General features: G+C 37.8%; 1 protein-coding gene across 31 annotated transcripts in view; it reads right to left on the reverse strand.

Annotated features, from left to right (window-relative positions):
* RIMS2 (regulating synaptic membrane exocytosis 2) overlaps window positions 1-20,071 on the reverse strand; it is a 438,267-nt gene that overhangs the window by 201,777 nt on the left and 216,419 nt on the right. For 30 of the 31 annotated variants that reach the window (XM_045287803.1, XM_045287759.1, XM_045287752.1 and 27 more), the window contains 2 exons: window positions 13,867-13,935; window positions 1,520-1,676 (listed from right to left, as the gene is read on the reverse strand). In XM_045287803.1, coding sequence (XP_045143738.1) covers window positions 1,520-1,676; window positions 13,867-13,935 — 226 coding nt within the window. The remainder of the gene's footprint in view (window positions 1-1,519; window positions 1,677-13,866; window positions 13,936-20,071) is intronic. The other variant, XM_045287764.1, reaches the window with a different exon arrangement.

Raw genomic sequence — 20,071 nt, forward strand, 5'->3', positions numbered from 1 at the left:
TGAATATAATCTAAAGCCTATGCCTATCTTTTATTATGTATTCAAAATTTCTTTCCTTGATTAGAGGTCCAACATTCTTCCACTTTTAATTTTTAATGGGCAAGGGTTAAATTTAATAAAATAGTAAATTTAAAACCTATGTCTTATGCTGTTAATTTCAGATTATATGTGTCTCATTTTAGCAATCACGTCTCAGAAGAGTAAATAATTCTGGTCTCATTTATGAATGTAGTTAATTCAACCATTTCTGATATTTGAAGCAGGGATTATAAACTTAATATTATATTTTCTTTTTAATCTCTTCAATTGTCCAAATTAGGTAAATTCTTCCAGTGCTTGCTTTCCTTCTAAATAAAATACTTTAAGTATGCATTTATGAAAATAAAAACTTCTTAGCTCTACATAAAACTAGGAAACTTATAATTAAAACTTCTAAGTCTAAACAAATTAGTCACTTAAAATAGGAATGATAAACCCAAATTATATTAAACTCTGCAAGCATGAAAAATATAAATTATGCACATATTTCTTACTTGTTTCAATATATTATTTTGATAGTTCTTACTCCAAGAAGACTCTCTGCACCTATCTGTGTTGGTAAGCAATCTCCACCAGACAGAATTTTCAAGCCAACTGTGTGGCAGTTACATAATATCCTGTCCACTTGAGCGAATGGGTGGAGTCTAGCCTGTCAATCAGGTCTTAGTTAATAATGCCACTGTGTGATCATGGCCTTCTCCTGAGGATTCTGGGAACTCTGGTCTTCCTCCGTGGAGGAAGGACACAGTCTCAGTCTTCCCTTTCCAGCTGTTGAGACCCTCGGCTGGAGGAGACACATGGAGACCAGCCCCAGTGCTGAGATGCTTCCACTGTCACTGGATCCACAAGACTTTCCACCCACTGGCCTGTAAGCTTCCTGCATTCGGCATCACTGCATGTGCTGCGTGAGTTCAAAGAGGAATTTGTGGACTAGTATAGGACATATGGGCTAATGTGGAACTTCAGGACTTGACCTGGACTCGGGTGTTTTCTCAATATACAATTGCTCTTTTATATAAAGTTCTCTTTTACATATATATGGGTGTCTCTGGATTGTTTCTCTAGTCGACCCGGACTAACACAATTTCTCTCACTGTTCATGAATCTTTTCATTCTTCTAATGGTTATTCCAAATTTTTAAGATAAAAAAGGCACATCAAGTATTTCTATTTGTAAAGAAAATGGTCAATATGTGTATTAGATATGATTAGATTAGTTCTAGCGATATTTGCTTAATATTAACATATAACTAAAAGCTGTTTCTTTTCAATGATTCACACCATTACAATAAAATAACATGATGAGCATCCAAAATTACAAAGTAATCCACTTTTCATACTATTTTCATTACCCAGGTTTTAGAATATAAATTTTGTTGTTTAAGTAGTTTTACTGTGTAATAGCTTATTGTTAGAGAAGATTAATGATCATTTGCAGCAATGAGGGCTGTGGTACACATAAAATGTAAATGTCATCTTACCTTTGTGGAGGAAGGACACTGGGAGACCATGATCTAGTCCTTCCTATGGCATCTACTCGATGGGGAGACCCTGAAGGTGAACAATGGTTTGATGACATTACTTGTTCTGGCACTGACAATGTGGAGCTCTGAAGATCTCGATCATTGTGTCTATAATCTAAAGGGGGGAAATGAAAATTAAAATGATCTACACTAAACCTTTTGTGTATTTTGTACCTTACAAAAAATAAAATGTTGGTAAAGTTGAAAGATTTGGAATATATTAAATGCAATTAATAATAGATATCATATAATAGTAAGACAAAATATGCTGGAAACAAATTATAAAAGAATGGTCTGGGAATGATGAGGGCAACAAATGTATAGATGTGCTCTACACAATGGATCTATGTATTGTGATGAATTTTATGAGCCCCAATAAATTGATTAAAAAAAAAAAAGAATGGTCAATGTATGGATGGCTGACGCATCTAAGGTATTGTGCTAAGAATAAATATTTTATGTACACTATTACGGATAAAATTTCTCAAAATATGGATCAACTTGACAGGGTCATGATTCTCAGTCAGTTGGTAGTTATGTAAGGATCCCTCATGATAGCATCTGATGTTTATACCAATCAGTTGTGAGAGAATTAAGAGTGGGATGCAACATCCCTAATACAATTAGAGAATGGATCTGATATAAGGAGAGGTACCCTGAGGTATGTGTGGTCAGTAATACATTGTATTTTACAAGAGATAATAAGAGAGAGAAGCTGGTGTGGGGGGTGGGAGGCTGAAAGAGAGAGAGAGAGAGAGAGAGAGAGAGAGAGAGAGAGAGAGAGAGAGAGAGAGAGAGAGAGAGAGAGAGAGAGAGAGAGATCTATTACCACCAGCAGTGGAGTCCTTTAGATTTGAGAAACTCCTAAACCAAGGGTAAGATTGATGACAAGAAAGATATATGGAGGTCTCTAAGGATTGCTGAAAGGCAACAAGGACCTGTCCCAAATTCCAACAGAGAGAGATAAATCCCCTCCTACAGTCAGTACTTCTGTTTGGATTTCTAGCCTCCTGAATGGTAGGAGAATAAATGTCTGTTGTTAAGGCCATCCTCGTGTGGTATTTCAGTTACAGTAACACTAGCTAACCAAGGCATACGCTTACACATAAAGAGTCCTAACTCTAAGGTGAGCTGTTCGAAACTATCAGCTGTTCCAGGAAAAAGATGAGGCTTTCTACTCCTGTAAAGAGTTACAGTCTTGGGAACCCACAGAGGCAGTTTTGCTCTGTCCTATGGGGTCGAGGTAAGTTGGCATCGAGTCAATGGTAGTGAGTTTAATTTTTTTATCTTGAAGAAAAGGAGACCTGGTGGCAATGCTGAGGAAGTGTTGACTGCTCATCTCAAGGTTGGCAGTTCCAACCCGCCAGCCATTGCTCCAGAGAAAGATGAAAGCGTCGGTCTGTTCCCGTAAAGATTACAGTCTCGGGGAACCGAAGGAGCAGCTCTGCTCTGCCTACAGGGTTGCCTGGAGTCAGAATAGACTGGATGCCAGCGTTGCGTTTGTCTGGGTTTCAGGGTAGTGTTTACTTTTTATTAGCTATTTTATGAAATCTCAAGATGTCTTAAAGTATGCAGGAAAATTGTGTCAGTTATATGCACACACCATGTCATTTACATATGAGTCTTTTTTTCCTAATTGGAGGAGTCAGTTCATTTGGACAAAGAAAATTATTAGACAAATGTTTTCAGCTCAATGTAATTAATAAGCAAATATTCTTAAAGACAAAAAAAAGAGTTACATAATAATAAAGTAATCTGATTTAGCATATTGGAACTCTTACAGCCAAAGGTTCATTTTACACTTAGTAATCCATGTATTAATTACAGACATTGTACTAAAACCGTTTTGGTGGTGGTGGTGGTGGTGGTGGTGGTGGTGGTGGTGGTGATGTGTGTGTGCGCACGCGGGGGGCATTACTCATGCACCTATGTGTCAATATCAAATTATTTATATCCATACCTTACTGCTTTTTTCAGATAACTAAGGGATTACCTTCATCCCCAGATTTAGCAAAAATTAAACACAAAATTTCAAAATGAATGACAGAATAAATTAACGAAGAATCATCTTCAGGCTACAAAGTAAAACTAAAAGGTCTGAAAGACTGCTTCAAAATTGGAGTTCTAAAAACATGTTGAGCAATTGTTAACTTGTTGTTAGCTGCACTTCTTGCACAACAGAATGTTTGCAAACATTACTCCAGCCTATACCATTATCACCAAGGTGGCTTTTACCTTAGTAAATCATGATTACAACTTTAACTAATTTTCTTGGAAGGGAACGGTATTCATTGTTCTGTTTTCCTGTGTGGTGGGATATTAAATATGACTAGGTTGGTTTTGATGTATGATCGTGAGGACCTAGAAATGTATCTGGCCTTAATCCTGGGATAGTTTGGCCATCTGGTGATAGTGACAGATATGTTGTGTCTTGGGAAGTTCTTCTCCATTCGTTTCATGTGTAAGGTACCGTGCTTCATATATGAGTCTTAAGCACCCATGAATTTTGATATCCAAAGTGGTCTTGAACCAATTCCCCGCAGATGCCTACTGATGACTGCAAATGTGTAAACTCCTCTACTTCATGTATTTGACAGGATTGAGATACACCAGAAGTCTGATAACAGTATGACAAATCTTACTTTTATATGTTGGCCCATTGTGTTGACATACTTAAAAAATATGTATCAGAGGAGATACAATGTAAATGAACCCTAAAAACAATTGAGATTTGGACAGGTGGGAGAAAAATCAGAAGAAATTCTTGTTTAAAAAAGAAAGAAAGAAAACCAAACAGTGGGAAAATAAGTAAACGAGCTAAGTATGACCCAATTTATATGTCTCTAAACTATCACTGAGTCTATAAGGAATTTCTGAGCTGGACGTGATGTTCCCACCATCACCATGATCTTCATCGCGGCTACTACTGATTGGCATGTCTTTTTATATGCTAGGACATCTGGTAGACACTTTGTGACAGTGTTCTTCTACTACACTTATTTCAAAATAAATCGGAAAGCAGACTGCTTCCTATATGATTTTTCACGCTGGTATGTTAATGCTTTACAGTATTATCTTTTTGAATAATTGTATTGGCATATAATTCACCAGGCACTTTAATAATCCAATCATATTAAGACTCACTGCCATCGCGTCACTGCTGACTCAGTGACCCACTATGGGTTTCTGAGACACTATTTACGTGAGTAAAAAGCCCAGTCTTTCTCCCACATAGCTGCTGGTGGTTTCAAACTGTTGACCATGGGGATCAAAGCCCAACACATAACCATTATGCCACCAGGATTCATACGATATTACGAAGAGTTGTACAATCATCACCACAATCAATTTCAGAGGATTTTTTTCTTTCTCATTCTGTTAGCTCCCCATTTCCCTCCAACCTCCCCTGCCATGTTCCTAGGTATTTATAATCCAGTTACTGTCTCAATAGATTCACCTATCATGGATTTCATATACAGGAAACCACACAAAACAAAAGCAAGAAACAAACAAAAAACCAAACAATGACAAAATCAAACAGAGAAAAGTCTCAGTTGAAAAGAAAGCAGAAGATATTAAAAGTGAAACAACTTTAAAATGTGTTACAAGGGAGATCAAATGATAAAGTGTCCCACTGTAACGACATGATACGATCCCTCATCAACTCTACAATGCTCACTGGCTGACCACAGGGCCATTCACGTCCCTGTTATCTTAGGCGCAGTTCCTGAAAAACAAACCAGGGATTCTGGTGCACATGAAAAATGAAGGCTGTCAGGAGAAATAAGCTGGACAAGCAGAACAGAGAGCGAGAAGAGAGTAAGCAAGAAGGCAGTCTCAGCAAGATCTCACTGGAGGCTCCGCAGCATCAACTGTGTCAGAGCTGCTAGAACTTTGGGGCCAAGGGGCTCATCAACTGTGCTGCTGAGCACTTGAAAAGTAGCTAGTCTTAACGAGAAAATGAATTTTGCAAAAAGAAGTTATCATGGTAAAATGTATATAACAAGTATTGTCACTTAAACCATTTTAGGAATAGAAGTCAGTGACATTCCATCAAAATATTCACCATGTTGTACAACCTTTGCAACTATCACTGCCCAGTCTTTTTATGAGCTCAAACAAAACTGAATACCTATCCTCCCTCCTCGCAGTAAAGACTAATGGATTTTATCTGTGTCTACTTGCCTATTGTAGACATTTCATCTAAGTAGGTGATACATTGTAAGGATCTGATTTATTTCACTTAGCATGTTCTCATGATTCATCCATGTCATTTCTCTCTCTATGCAGGTGCTACATTTTTTTATTCATTCATCTGTTGATGAGTACAGGAGCTGTTTCACCCTTTTAGTTATAGGGAATAATGAATGCTGCAATGAATATTGGTGTACAAACCCGTCTTGAGTCTCTGCTTCATGTATTTTGAGTAAATACCTAGGATTGCAGTGTGTTTGTTTTTTTTATAAAGTCCTTTTTAAGCACAAAAATGTTGCATTTTAATGAAATCCAGTTTATCTCTTGTCTTTTATTGTTCAGGATTTTAGTGTTATTTTAAAGAACTCATTGCACAAAGATCCTAAAGTTTTACTCCTATGTTTTTGTCTAACAATTCTATTATTTCAGTTCTTTTATTGAAGCAGTTGTTCCATTTTGAGATAATTTTAGTCTACAGGGTGAGGAAGAGGTCCAACTCCATTATTTTGCAGTTGTCTCAACACTGTTTTATTTAAGAGACAATTCTCTTCCATTGAATAGATTTGCTATCCTTGCTGAAAATCAACTGGTCAAAAATGTATGAGCTTATTTCTGAACTACGAATTCTATTCGGTTGGTCTGTATATCAATTCATATACTCGATCCACATTGTCTTCATTGCTGTAGTTTTATAGTGTCTTGAAATTGACATGTGAATCTTCCTACTTTGATCTTCCTTTTCAAGATTGTTTGGTTATTTGGGATCCCTTGAAAATCTATATGAATCTGAGAATTGGCGTGGTCTTTTTTGCAAAGAAGGGTGTTAAAGTTTTGATAGGAACTGCATTGAATTTGTACATTGCTTTGGACAGTACTGAGAGTACAACAATATTAAGTCTTCCAATCCATAAATATGGTATATATTTCCATTTATTTAGATTTTTAATTTCTTTCAGCATTGTTTTCTATGAGGGGTCCCCCCCTCCAAATAAAAAAAAACACACCAGAAAAACACTCCACTGGGCCGAGCGTTTGTAGCATGCATGTTTCCAGCTAGCAAGCCACGCAGCGCACTCAGTGGTGTCACCTGGGGAGGTTCTCTCGAGTCACAGTGAGTTTTTTGTAAAAGCAGTTTTGCTCGAACCTCGTTTTTTGTGATGGTCAATTTAAGAGGACAGTGTGTGGCTATGAAATTTTGTGTCTGCTCGGGAAAAAGGTTGCAGAAACTGTTGTAAGGTTGAACACAGCTTCTAAGGACAGCTCTATGGGAAAAGCTCAAGTGTACAAGGGGTTTTCTCATTTCAAAAAAAAGGTGAAATGTCAATTGATGACAAACCTCATTCTGGATGTCCTTCAACTTCCCGAACAGACAAAAATGTCAGCAAAATTTGTGCTTGAAGATCAACAGCAGACCACTGAAGAGAGCAGGTTATCTGTACTATCTGGAGCTGGGCTCTGCACATTTTAATAGAAGATTTGGGAATGAGATGGGTTGCTGTGAAATTTGTGCCTTGGTTTCTGACAGACCAGGAAAAAGAGCATCTAGTGGAAACAATGTCAGGCTTTGAAAGAACAGCTCTGAGGAGCCCTGGCCTTCTATTCATGGTCATTACCATGAGACATGGTGCTGTTCTTACAACCCTGAAAGCAAACATCAGTCAAGCCAATGGAAGACACCATAGTCACCTGAGTTAGTTAATTGTGCCAGCCTGGCCGATAATCACATGTGGGTCTGGTTGAAAGGCGGAGGGATAAATGGGTGGTGAAGCCTCACCTTTCTAGTTCTCGGGTCTCTTGTTTTGTGATGGTTGCATCGGGTGCAGCTGCCTTAGCAGTTCCCTGCTTCAGCTTGCAAGATGGATTTCCTACAAGACATCCCCAAGGAGAAGCCGCATGGATCTATCCCGATGCAGCCCTGGGTGCTGGAGCAGCCATGTGGAGATCCCTGCCAGTGCTGAGATGCGTACACGTTCACTGACTCAGCTTTCCTCCTGCAGTCGGCATTATTGCCTCTGTTTTGTGAGGTGAAGGACTTTGTGAACTGGTGTTGGGTATGGGTTAATGTTGGACTTGTGGGCTTGGGCAGCATTGGGTTGGGATGTTTTCGTGATGCACATTTTCTTTGCATAAAACTCTCTCTTATACGTGAGTTGCTGTGGATTTGTTTCTCCAAAGTACCTAGACTAATACATCACCTCACACAAGAAAAGCTGTCAAAGTGAAATCAAAGATCAAGTTGGTGCTCATTTGTTTTTTTCATATCATGGGGACAGTGCATTTGGAGATCTTTCCACCAGGTCAGAGTGTTAATCAAGCTTTCTATTGAGAGGTTCTGAAAAGATTGCATAACAGTGTGCGACAAAAAAGGCCTGATAAATGACAGGCAGATGGCTGGTTTGCACCTGCATTTATTTATCCAAATTACATTTATGAGCATATGTGCATGTCAAGTGCTGTTCTATGTGCATCAGAATATATTCTGTTTCACTTAAAACATACAAGAATTTTTAAAACTACAATAAAAATAAAACAAACAAAAATCCTTGCGCATGTTGAGCTTAAATTCTTGTGGAAGTAAAAAGGGACATAAATACAAAAATCAGTAAATGATCACAAGCTATACTGGAAAGTGATTAAGTGCAATGGGAAAACCAGAGCAAGATAATGGGAGAGAAAATGTCAGAGTATGTAGCAATCTTCAGTGCTATGGGGAGGTCATGTGGACACACTCATTGAGAAGGGGGCATTTTTGCAGAAATGGGAGGGGGATGAGGCACTTTGCCTGGTATATACTTGTGGAGACATGGTTCCCATACAAGTGCAAAAGTCTCCAGGCAGATTTCATCGGACATGTTCAGAAAACAGCACTGAGGACAGGATGCTGAGGGTGAAACAAGTAATCACAGCGAAGAGACCAGAAAGAATTCTGGGAAAGGAAAAGATCATGCTGAAACTCCGCACTTTTTGAGCAGTAACTGAACAGGATCTCACATTGGTTGTTATGTTAAGAATGAAGGAGAGCCAAGCAGTATGTGAGGCAAAGATAACAGTGACTTGAACCAGGGTACTAGAAATAAAGTTGAAGAGATATGATCAAATTCACGATATATTTTGGGGGTAGAGCCATCAGGAGTATTTCATACAATATTTGATGTTGAACATAAAAGAAACAAAAAGAATGTAAATAAATCTACAATTTGGATTCAAATTAAAAAAATCAGTTTCTGTTACATGATTTGGTTTGTTAGGAAAGATTAGGAGTTCCACTTTGGATATAAATTGGAAAAACATATTAGCTGCCAAGTGTGTATAAACCAAAATCCATAGCCACAATCACATAGCAGATTGTGAATCTTGTTGTTGATGTTGTAAGGTGCCATCGAGCTGGCTCCAACCCGTCGCGACCCTATGCCCCGCAGAACGAAACAATGGGCTGCCTGCAGCTTAGAGGGAATGCTGATTGCAAGTCATAGCTGAACACCCCGTTCTCCAAACCCAACACAAAATTAGGTCTCAGTTCTACCCAACCTGTGCGAACAGGTTGAATACCCTCACTGCCAGCAAGGTAAGCAGTGACACCGGTCAGGTAAGCATGAAACAATAAATCAGTCGAGAACAAATGGCCAGCATTGGCCCAGGAATAAGGCGCAGAAGTCAGAAAGGGTTTGGGAAGAATACTGAATGGTTAACACATGGAGAATGAATTGTCCTAGGGAAAAATCTGTTGTGTAAATTTTTATCCAAATCATAATAAAAAGTAACATAAAAGAAGAGAACTGAAATAATCTAGTGAAATACATAGTTTTAGAAAATATGATTAATAATGTAAAGTGATAAAATTTACTATTGGGGATGGATAATTGTCTTAGGAAGTTAGAACATCACAGGAGACTTTTAAGAGCTAATGATCAAAACATCCAAGTTGTTTTAAAACCCAGGGTGTCTCTGAGAGGGTTAAAACCACCACGTTTTTAGCTAATAGTCAAATACTTACTCATTTTTTGTGCATCATGACACCCCACACACATGTAAAATAGCTCACTGTATTCTGAGGTACAAATAACATGCCTGGAATTTCTTTTTTTTTTTTGCCGGGAATTTCTTACCAGAGAAACTTAAACCTCAGTACTAACCAGTTTCAACTAACTTTGCATATTATCACCGTGAATATCAAAATTACCTCTGACATGAGTTAATCAGAATAAGTAAGATAAGAATATATGAAGAATACTACTTCAAGGACAGGCAATTTTCAAGACATCTGCCTTGTGAACTTGAATAAAATTTCACTTGAAAATACCCCTGAAGACCATGTAGCAGACATCAAAGACCAAAAAAATCATATCAGTGGGTGCCCACCTTCCCAATATGATCACTGAAGATAAATGTGTGCATAAGCAAATATGGTGAAGAAAGCTGATGGTGCCCGGCTATCTAAAAAAAATGTCAGCAAAATCTTAAAGGCTTGAAGATAAACAAGCGGCCATCTAGCTCAGAAGTAACAAAGCCCATATGGAAGAAGCACACCGGCCTATGTGACCACGAGGTCTCGAAGGGAACAGGTATCAGGCATCAAAGAACAAAAAATAATATCATTGTAAATGAGGGTGAGTGCAGAGTGGAGATCCAAAGCCCATCTGTAGGCAACTGGACACCTTCTTACTGAAGAGTTGCGGGGAAGAGATGAGCCCCTTAGGGTGCAGGGTAGCAATGATGAAACATATAACCTTCCTTTAGTTCTTAAATGCTTTCTTCCCCCACTATCATGATCCCAATTCTACCTTACTAATCTGGCTAGATCAGAAGTTGTACATTGGTACAGATAGGAACTGGAAACACAGGGAATCCAGGACAGATGACCCCTTCAGGACCAGTGGTGAGAATGGCAATACCTGGAGGGTGGAGGGAAAGTTGGGTAGAAAGGGGGAACTGATTACAAGGATCTACATATAACCTCCTCCCTCAGGGATGGACAACAGAAAAGTGGGTGAAGGCAGACATCGGACAGTGTAATAAGATATGACAAAATAATAATAATTTATGAATTATGAAGGGTTCATGAGGGAGGGGGGCTGGGGAGGAAGGAGGCAAAATGAGGAGTTGATATCAAGGACTCAAGTAGAAAGCAAATGTTTTGAGAATGATGATGGCAACAAATGTACAAATGTGCTTGACACAATGGATGGATGTATGGGTTGTGATAAGAATTGTATGAGGCCCCAATAAAATGATATTTTTAAAAAGAAAGGAAAATAGCCCTGAAAAAAAAAAAAAAAAAAAACAGCCCCAAAAAGATACCGTTCGGATAATTATTTTAGATAAATATTTCATGACACCAATATTATAAAGAAAAAAATTGGTTTCATGTGGGAAACTAACACTGAAGGAAATATGACTTGGACTATATTCCCTAACTTATAACAGAGGGAATCTGTTAGAATACTAGTCACTAGTATTCCACAGTAAGAAAGTCAATACTTTGGTTAAGTCCAAGTGCATTATCCTGCTTTAAATATCATTCCCACAGATTCTCCCCTAACAGCTCTGCTGCCTTAAAGTGAGCACCTGGTTGATTTTATCTCCTACAGAAGCAGACATCCTGTTGCTACCTCTTCCCACCATGTCACCCAGCCCCCGTCACACCTTCCCCCAATGCAGGTATTAGGTTTCCTCACCTGTGAGCTCAGGGACCTTACTGTAGATTCCACCCACTTTGTGATGTATGTAACTACTGCATATGCATGTCTGATGGCTACCTATAAATATCCCAAGATAGTAAAGACTCTTCTCTCACCTCCACATGGACCACCAAGAGGGACTGAGGTGAGTATGCTACCATAAAATGTGTCCGACTCCTTTATTTTACTCTCTCTCCTATCTTTCCTATCCTCTATAACTTTACTATAATCTTTATATTTTGTAACCGTACAATTGCGCCTACTGACCCTTCAGTTGTTAGAGGTTGGTTCCCTCTGACAGTTTCACAGCAAAGGAAAAGATTTTGAAGACTACTAGGAGGCCAGGGGCCATAAGGTAAGGTTGGAGGGGAGGAGGGGCAGAGGAAGGGAAGGGGAGGGAAGGGGAGGGGGAGAGAAAGAAACACACACACAGGGATTTATTGGTATATCATCCTTGTTATGCACCTGTATGTGTTATATTCCACAAATAAAAGAGAAAATAATCATTAAAAATTTTAAGTGAGAGAAGAGTCACACACAAAAAAATCCTTTTGGAGAAAAGATTTTAAAAGTCCAGGTTAAAAGGCCTATGAATGGCTGTAATTGATAACTGAGTTTGACCAACTTTCAACCTATAGGTGGAAGCAAATATCTGCATGGACTACAACTTGCTGGTATAGTGGCATCACTATTTAGTTGTAAGTGTCTCAAATATTAATAATAAGCATTTTCATCATCTAATCATGAAAGTACACTGTATGTATGCATAATTGCTCATGTTTTGCATCTAGATATGCAAATTAGAGCCCTGGTGGCATAGTGAGTGGTTTCCAAGTTGAGCTGCCAACCCCTTTGGTCAGCAGTTCGAAACCACCACCTGTTCCTTCGAGAAAGACGGGGCTTTTTACACCAATAAACAGTTAGTCTCAGAAACTCACAGGGGCAGTTCTTCCCTGTCCTATAGGGTCACTATGAGTCAGTCTTGATTCAACGGCAGTTAGATATGAAAACTCTTCAAAATTGAACCATTTTTCAGAGAACTCTATTGAACTGATTGATAGTAAATTATCGATAAATTTTCAATTATTTATCCTCTTTTAAAACTAGTTTTAATTCTGGATTTTTAAAACTAAAAGGTTATAAAGAAAGGAAAGGAAAAAGACATTTATTAGAATTAATATGCTTATCGTAGTTATTATGATAAAAACTTAATATTCCAGAAACTACAGTACAATATCCTTGATTTTGGTCCTCCTATGAGTTAAAAATTTATCATAAAGACAGAAACCAAGAAATATTTAAGGAGTAGTCGGGTTAGTGTTGGACTGTGAGCTGCAAGTTCCACGTGCAAAGCCCTCATTTCTGTCTGCTTCATACAGTTAAATTCAGTTAACTTTCTCCAAAGGATACAACTCCTTTGACAGAATTAAAACTAACAAAAAAAAAAACATATTAAGTAAAATTTCCATTATAAAAATAAAAGCATTGAGATATACTAAACATGACATTTTCTTGACTATGGAAAAGATTTCAACTCTGTGGATCAGTGTAAAAATTATCTGCCACCATTCTAATTAATAATTTTTCATTTAATGAACTTTCAAAGAGAATCAAATCAAAATATTTTTATAATGTTAAGAGAATTGCATATATGAGTATACAGAGTGCTGGTGGCACTGTGGAATAGTTTTTGGGCTCCTAACCGCAAGTACTGAAGTTCAAACCCACCGGCCTCCCCCTGGGGAAAGATGAAGCTAAGGCTGTCTGCTTCTACAGGGATTGGGTCACAGAAACCTTATTTAGAAGCAGCATTAGTGGAATTTACTTCATGGTAGTGGGATTTTGGTTTATATATGAATACATATATTACATAGATACACATAAACAAATATATAAAACTATTTTTTCAGGATTCTTATAAAAACCAGTACTTATATAAAGTATTAAACTCCAACAACAGCATAAAATGAAGCAATATTTTAAGCTATGCTACTGTAATTTAAAAATATAGATGTCTAGGAAAATAATCCCAGGATACTTAATATAACAACAAAATGCCTATTCCATATTTGGGCATTTTAGTGATGTTAAAAAGATTTCTTCTTCTATTCTTTAAACAATGTTAGTGTGGTATAAAATTTTATACAATTGTGTAATAACTTCCCCAATTTACAGCATAATCCTTATTATTTGGTAGTATAACCAAGAGGATGCTTATAAATATGTTCTCCTCTGACATCTTTCAATATTAATGTTCAATCTAATAATGAGTAAGGTGTTACAGTAAAGAGTTATTCATTTTTTAAAATAGTCATTATATTGTCATAAAGTTGTTTGGGGTATTAAGAAATGAAGTTATTTCTTTCTCATTAATTTTCATAAATAATAGTGATTACATTCCCATCTTAATTCTACAAAACAGAATGTTCTTACCTGATACTACACCAATTCCATCATCACAGTCATAATCAGAAACTTCACTGTCACTTATTCTCTTTGATCCTATGAAGTAAATAACAAGAATTAAAATTGCTGATTATGTGAAAAATAGCAGCCAAAAAATGCTCACCAAGAGGAAACCTAAGTAAAAGGATTCTGAATGAAACACTTCAGAAAACAAGTCATATCTAGAAGAAAACTATCAACACTCATTTTCACACAAATTTCTCGATGTACAGATTTGGGTAACCAAAAAGCTATTTATACATGAATTCTTGAAAGGTATGTGACAAAATTCAAGTTTTAAACTTGAATATTATATGTACATGACTTGCAGCTGATTGATAAAACCTGTTGGAAAACAGTGAAGTCAACTCAAGTCATTGTTAGATACATTTAAATGACTACCTTAGACACCAGATACAATTTTAAACATAGCACCCTGTTAATCTCAAAAGCATTATTCTTTTACTATGCATGGCTAATAAATGTAATGCACATGGCTGATAAATAATACTCAAGAACCCAGAAAAGCAAACACATTGATGACATCACACACTGCATTTTGTATCATTCAGTTGGACCTGTTTCTCTGCTGATTTAAGAAGAAAACGAAAAATATATCACTCACAATATCGATTAAGACATCTAAATTGTAAATTGTGTAATTTTAAATGAAATTGAGTTAGGCACAGGCCATACAGCTTAGGCGATTGCAGAGAAGCTTAAAGAGAAAATGCCACACAGCTGCCAACATTAGCCAATTAGTCACACAAAATAAGTGAATCTTATTTAGAACCTGTCAGAATTGACTTGACAACAGTGGTGGCATCTAAGACTACGAGAATATTATTTTGAAATCTACTTCAATTTTATTTTCCTCCCCAATTTGACTCTATTATGCTTAAGCTATTTCATTACATGAATGCAAATTGAAAACTATTTCAATAGACAGAATATCATTTGATAAAACTTAAAGTCCAATCAATATAAAAGATCTCAGCAAACTATTAATAGAAGGGAAGATGCCCAAACTGATAAAAGGCATCTTAAGAAAATATACAGCTTACATCATACCTTTAGAAAATACTCAATGTTTTCTCCCTAAGACTAAGGACAATCAAGGAGGTTTCCTTCAAACTCATCCATTTGGCTTTATACCACATGTCCTAGACAACGTGATACCACAAGGAAGAAAATGAAAGGAATACAGATTGGGAAACAAGGAATAACATAATTATGTAAGTTGAAAAGTCCTAAGAAAGCTAAAATAAGGTATTAAGTCTAATAAGTAAATTTAGCCACATTGCAGCATACACAAACATGAATTAAACAAAAAATAGCTTGTATAATAAAAACAATTAGAAGCTTACTTTAAAAACGTGTATCATTTCCAGTAATATGAAAATATGACTTGAGAACAATTCAATAAAAATTTGCAAAACATTTATGCCCCCCAAATGAGAAAATACTAATAACAGTAATTATCCCAAATCCAAACCCACTGCTATCCAGTCACTTACAATTCGCATATACTCTGCAGGGCAGAGTCGGGCTGCCCACAGGGCTTCCAAGGCTATAAATCTGTGTGGAAGCCGACTGCCACATCGCTCACAGCCATCAGCAGCGCAGCTGGTCATTTCAAACTGCTGCCCTTCGACTAGCAGTAAGCCTCTAATACTACGTTCCTAGAGATGCTTAAAGAAGCTCTTGTACAGTTGTGATGTGCAGTTATGTATATAGTGGTACTACGTGAATTATTATTGTCCGTACTTGTATTATTAATGAAGGTATTGACTTTGTTTGGAAATCATTTCCTCGTTGGAGACAAAGCATGAATGAAAGAAAACCACAAAACAAACGAACAAAGAAAATGACTTTTCTGCAAAGTTGGAAGCCAAAAATATTGGAACAACAATGTCAGATGACTGAGAATGTCAGTCAACATAGGCTTTTCCATAACAGTGAAACTTCCCATCAAGATTCAATGAGAAATAAATACATATTTACAAAACTAAAGTCTGTCATTTTCATTTCTTCACTGAAGACACTTCTAAAAAAACGAGAAATTTAACCCAGAAGAAAGGAATGAAATGCACACACACGAAAAGACGGCAAGCAAGGAACGTGGTAAAATGTCGGTAAGTCTTAGCAAACATTATCGATACATAAAATGATAATTAAAAACTCCCTGCCAGTGAGTCATTGGTGACTCATAGGACGCCCCCTGTGGGTTTCAGAGACTGTAACTGTTTATAGAGCAGAAAGCCCCGTCTTTCTCCCAAGTAGCTGCTGGGGGTTCTGAATAGCTCTCATAACAAATGGATGGACTTCAAAAAGTTTGTGGAAACATTCCATTATATTTTAATTCTATTTCTAGGTAATTTTAAATGCCTTTTCATATTGCACATAAAGGTTAAATTCTGATCATAACATGCTAGAAAGAAAGAGTGGGCACAGTTAGATTCTAATTACTTATCATTGAGGAAAAAGAGTTGCTAATTAACACTAGATTTTGTCAAGTGTGCATATTAAAATTTTCATTAAATTTTTGATAAAAATCATTGAAAGAATGGAAATCTGAGTGCACAGAATGACATTACTCTCAATGTTATAAAATGAAAAAAATCTACATGCATTTCTTTATATATGCATAACATCTGCAAAAATATAGTAGTAGCATAATTCATTTGAACATGTTTGAGGAAAAGGAGTGGGAAATTTAGCAACATATTCTTTTGAATTTAAACCACAAGCATGTTATGTAATTCATAAGATTTTAGTACAATATTTGTACATTAAAAAGAACATATATTCTGTACTGCATGGGAGAACGCGTATTCATTGGTCCACAGCCTCTCCTCTCCTCGGCCGGTAGCACAGTCTCTCCCTGATCCTCAGCCGGTCAGCCTCACAGTCCCCAGGCTTCTGCTTCTGTGGGCTTCACTATGGGCCCAGGTCTTCAGGGCAGGCAGAGGCCCTCAGCTCTGTCTCAGCAAGGCTCCTGTGCTTTGTCCACGGTCTCCTTGCCCTAGGCTTGGTGCCTCTGACCTTACCCTCCACCACTGCAGACAGGGATCTCGAAAGTGCAGGGGTTCTTCTTTGATGGTCCTGGACTCTCCCTCTTCCTGCTCCTGGTGCAGCGCTGTTATAAAATGGAGAGGGCAACTAAGAGCAACCAATCCCCTCTCTTGGTATTTTCACAAGCCCTAAATGGTTGGTCTCCCCAGTCACTTGGGAGTTAGAGAGACATCAATCAAGGAGCCGTATTAAGAAATTTCACTCCACTACAATAGCGAAAAGATAAAACCCAGATGCACAGCTATCCTGATTTAAACCCATGCAGTTTTCCCTTGTACTGTTGAATGACTGCTTCTTGGACTACCGTATATACTCGAGTATAAGACAACCCGCATATCAGCCAAGGTACCTAATTTTACCACAAAAACTGTATTAAAAATGTGTTGAAGAACTTGGCTTACACACAAGTAGATACAGTATTTAAATTTAAGGTGGAGACGAAAGGTTAGTTCAGAAGATTATAGAAACTGTGGGGTTTTTTTTGGGGGGGTGGAGTAGTGTCGGGGGGTAAAGTGATAATCTTGATAGATCTTTGAAAAAATTACAGGACAATCAAAGGGGCTTATTAAGAAAAAGACAAAAAAGTTATTGCTTGATGGCTACCAAGGACCCACTGTAGATGACAGGCCTGTTGGTCTGCTTCCCAAAGGACCCGGTATACAAAGTCCTGGGCCGCAGTTCTACTTCGGAGATAGTCACCAGGAGTTAGAATCAACTCAATGGCAATGGACAACAGCCATCAAAGCCGACCAGCCAAGGAAACGTCAGCCTGGATTTTCCACCCAGGAGCCACACCTAGGCCCCTTTTCTGGGCAATAGGAAGGGCCTCGTCCCTGAAATGGGGGCGGACGCACTGTTCTACGTCAGCCTGTCTGCACCCAGGCATGAAATAAACTTTGCTGTTGGTAAACAACCCCCACCCCCACCCCCCGAAACAAGAAAGAAAGTGGAAAATGATGTTCACGAGGACAAAGCAAGGGAAGCGGTTCTGAGGAATTATTTTTTCCCAATCAGAGCAGCGCCCCTGCTGACTTTGAGGTGATTAAGGGCTATCGTAGGAGAATTTTGTTTGGAAACTTTACCTCATCCACCCTACAGTCCTCAAATTGCCCCTTCAGGCTTGGTTTTGTTCTGAAACTTAGAGCAGATCTTGAAAGACATGATTTGAGTCCCTGAAAGATGCCAAGATTGTCATTTTGAGGTGATACAGCAATACATCTACAGCAATAGTTTCAGACCTAACCTCACACGAGTCGTTTTTGGATCATAGTTTCCCATAGTTGCAACTGTTGCCAGTCTCCCTTGGAAAGCTGTTGATAGTTTGAAGCGATGACTTTAGGGACATCTCAATAAATCTACAAAGGTCTGGTCAAGTTATGCCAAAGTAAGTGAAAAAGGGAAATAACAAAGACATAAAATTCAAACTAGAAACAATAAAGAAAAATCAATGGAACCAAAAGCTTTTCCCTGAAAAGATTTGTAAAATTGGCATACACCAAACCATACTGATCAAGAAAAAGAAACTCCACAAAGAGCGCATAAGCATCGACACCTAAGGTATGAGGCTATGTATTCACAAAAAGATTTGCACAGTATTCAGAGCAGCGTTATTATTCTGAGATTAAATGAACAAATAGCTATTCATCCATATAATGGAATATTACTCAACAATAAAAAATGAATTAAGTGTTGATAGATGTAAAAACAAAGATGATTTTCAACATCATTATGCTGAGCAAATAATAACAGATAAAAACTAACGCATTCTCAATGACTCGGTTTCAATAAAAAACAAAAACTTCTTACTTTAAGAAGTCAATCTATAGCAATAGATATTGGATCCGTGATTCCTGAAACCACAGGTGGGGATGGTGGGTAAGTGGGAAGAGTCTAACGGAACTTTTTTGAAGAGGAATAAATTCCACAGTGTGTGAAGGTCAGTGTTGTTGTCAGGTGCCATCAACTCAGTTCTGACCCGTAACATCCCTATGCACAACAAAACACCACACGGTCCTTGCAATTCTTCCTAAACCGAAACCCATCTTTCAGCCTCAGTGTCAGTCCATCTCATTGAGGCTCTTCCTCGTTTTTCACTCCCCCTCACTTTACTAATCATGATGTCCTTCTCCAGGGACAATGTGCCCAAAGTATGTAAGACGAAGTCTTGCCATCCTTGCCTTCAAGGGCACTCTGGCTAAACTTCTTCCAAGACAGATTGGTTGGTCAGGACACTAAAAAGTGTCCTGTAAAACAAATTATCTTTCAAATCTACTTCTTCTTTGCTGTTATTTGCATGAGGAGTGTTTTTTCTCATCACTGTGAACAGTCTTATTGCAATACAATTAGAATATAATTGGCCAAATATATTTAAAAGCTGCATTAAAGGCAGTAGCCAAAAACAAGGCTCTAGGAATTGACTGAATAACAACTGAAATGTTTCAACAAGTTAATGAAGCACTAGAAGCATTCATCTATGCCGAGAAATTTGGAAGACAGCAACCTGAGCAAACAACTGGAAGAGATACATACTGTATCCAGCCACTGAAAAGTGGCTCAACAGAATGCAGAAATTATCGAACAATGTAACTAAAGTCACATGTAAGTAAAATTTTGCTGAAGAAACTTCTACAGAAATGGCAGCTGTCATCGACAGGGAACTGCCAGAAATCCAAGTTGGATTCAGAAGAGGACATGGAATGAGGGATATAATTGCTGAGGTCAGATGGATCTTGGCTGAATGCATAGAGAATACCAGAAAGCTGTTTACTTGTGTTTTGTTGACTATGCAAAGTCATCAGACTGTATAAATCAGAACAAGTGATGGAGTGTATTAAGAACTGGTATTCTGGAAATCTTGTGCTCATGGGGAACCTATATATGAACTAAGAACAGTCTTCAACCGAGCAAAAGAAGTGTTGGCTTCAATCAAAGTTATATATCACAGCTGTATCTTTTCACAGTATTTATTTAGCCCGTATGCTGGACTTTATGAAGATGGCACAAAGATTGGAGGAAGGCTTAGGTGTCCTATTCAATTTCCAACTTTCACATACTTATGAGGCAACCGAAATACCATGGCTTCAGGTAGGCACACATTAGTATTCAATGTCACATCTTT

The sequence above is a fragment of the Echinops telfairi genome, unplaced genomic scaffold (assembly GCF_000313985.2).
Source record: "Echinops telfairi isolate 266 unplaced genomic scaffold, ASM31398v2 ScPeMD7_1;HRSCAF=3_0, whole genome shotgun sequence".
NCBI classification, from domain to species: Eukaryota; Metazoa; Chordata; class Mammalia; order Afrosoricida; family Tenrecidae; genus Echinops; species Echinops telfairi.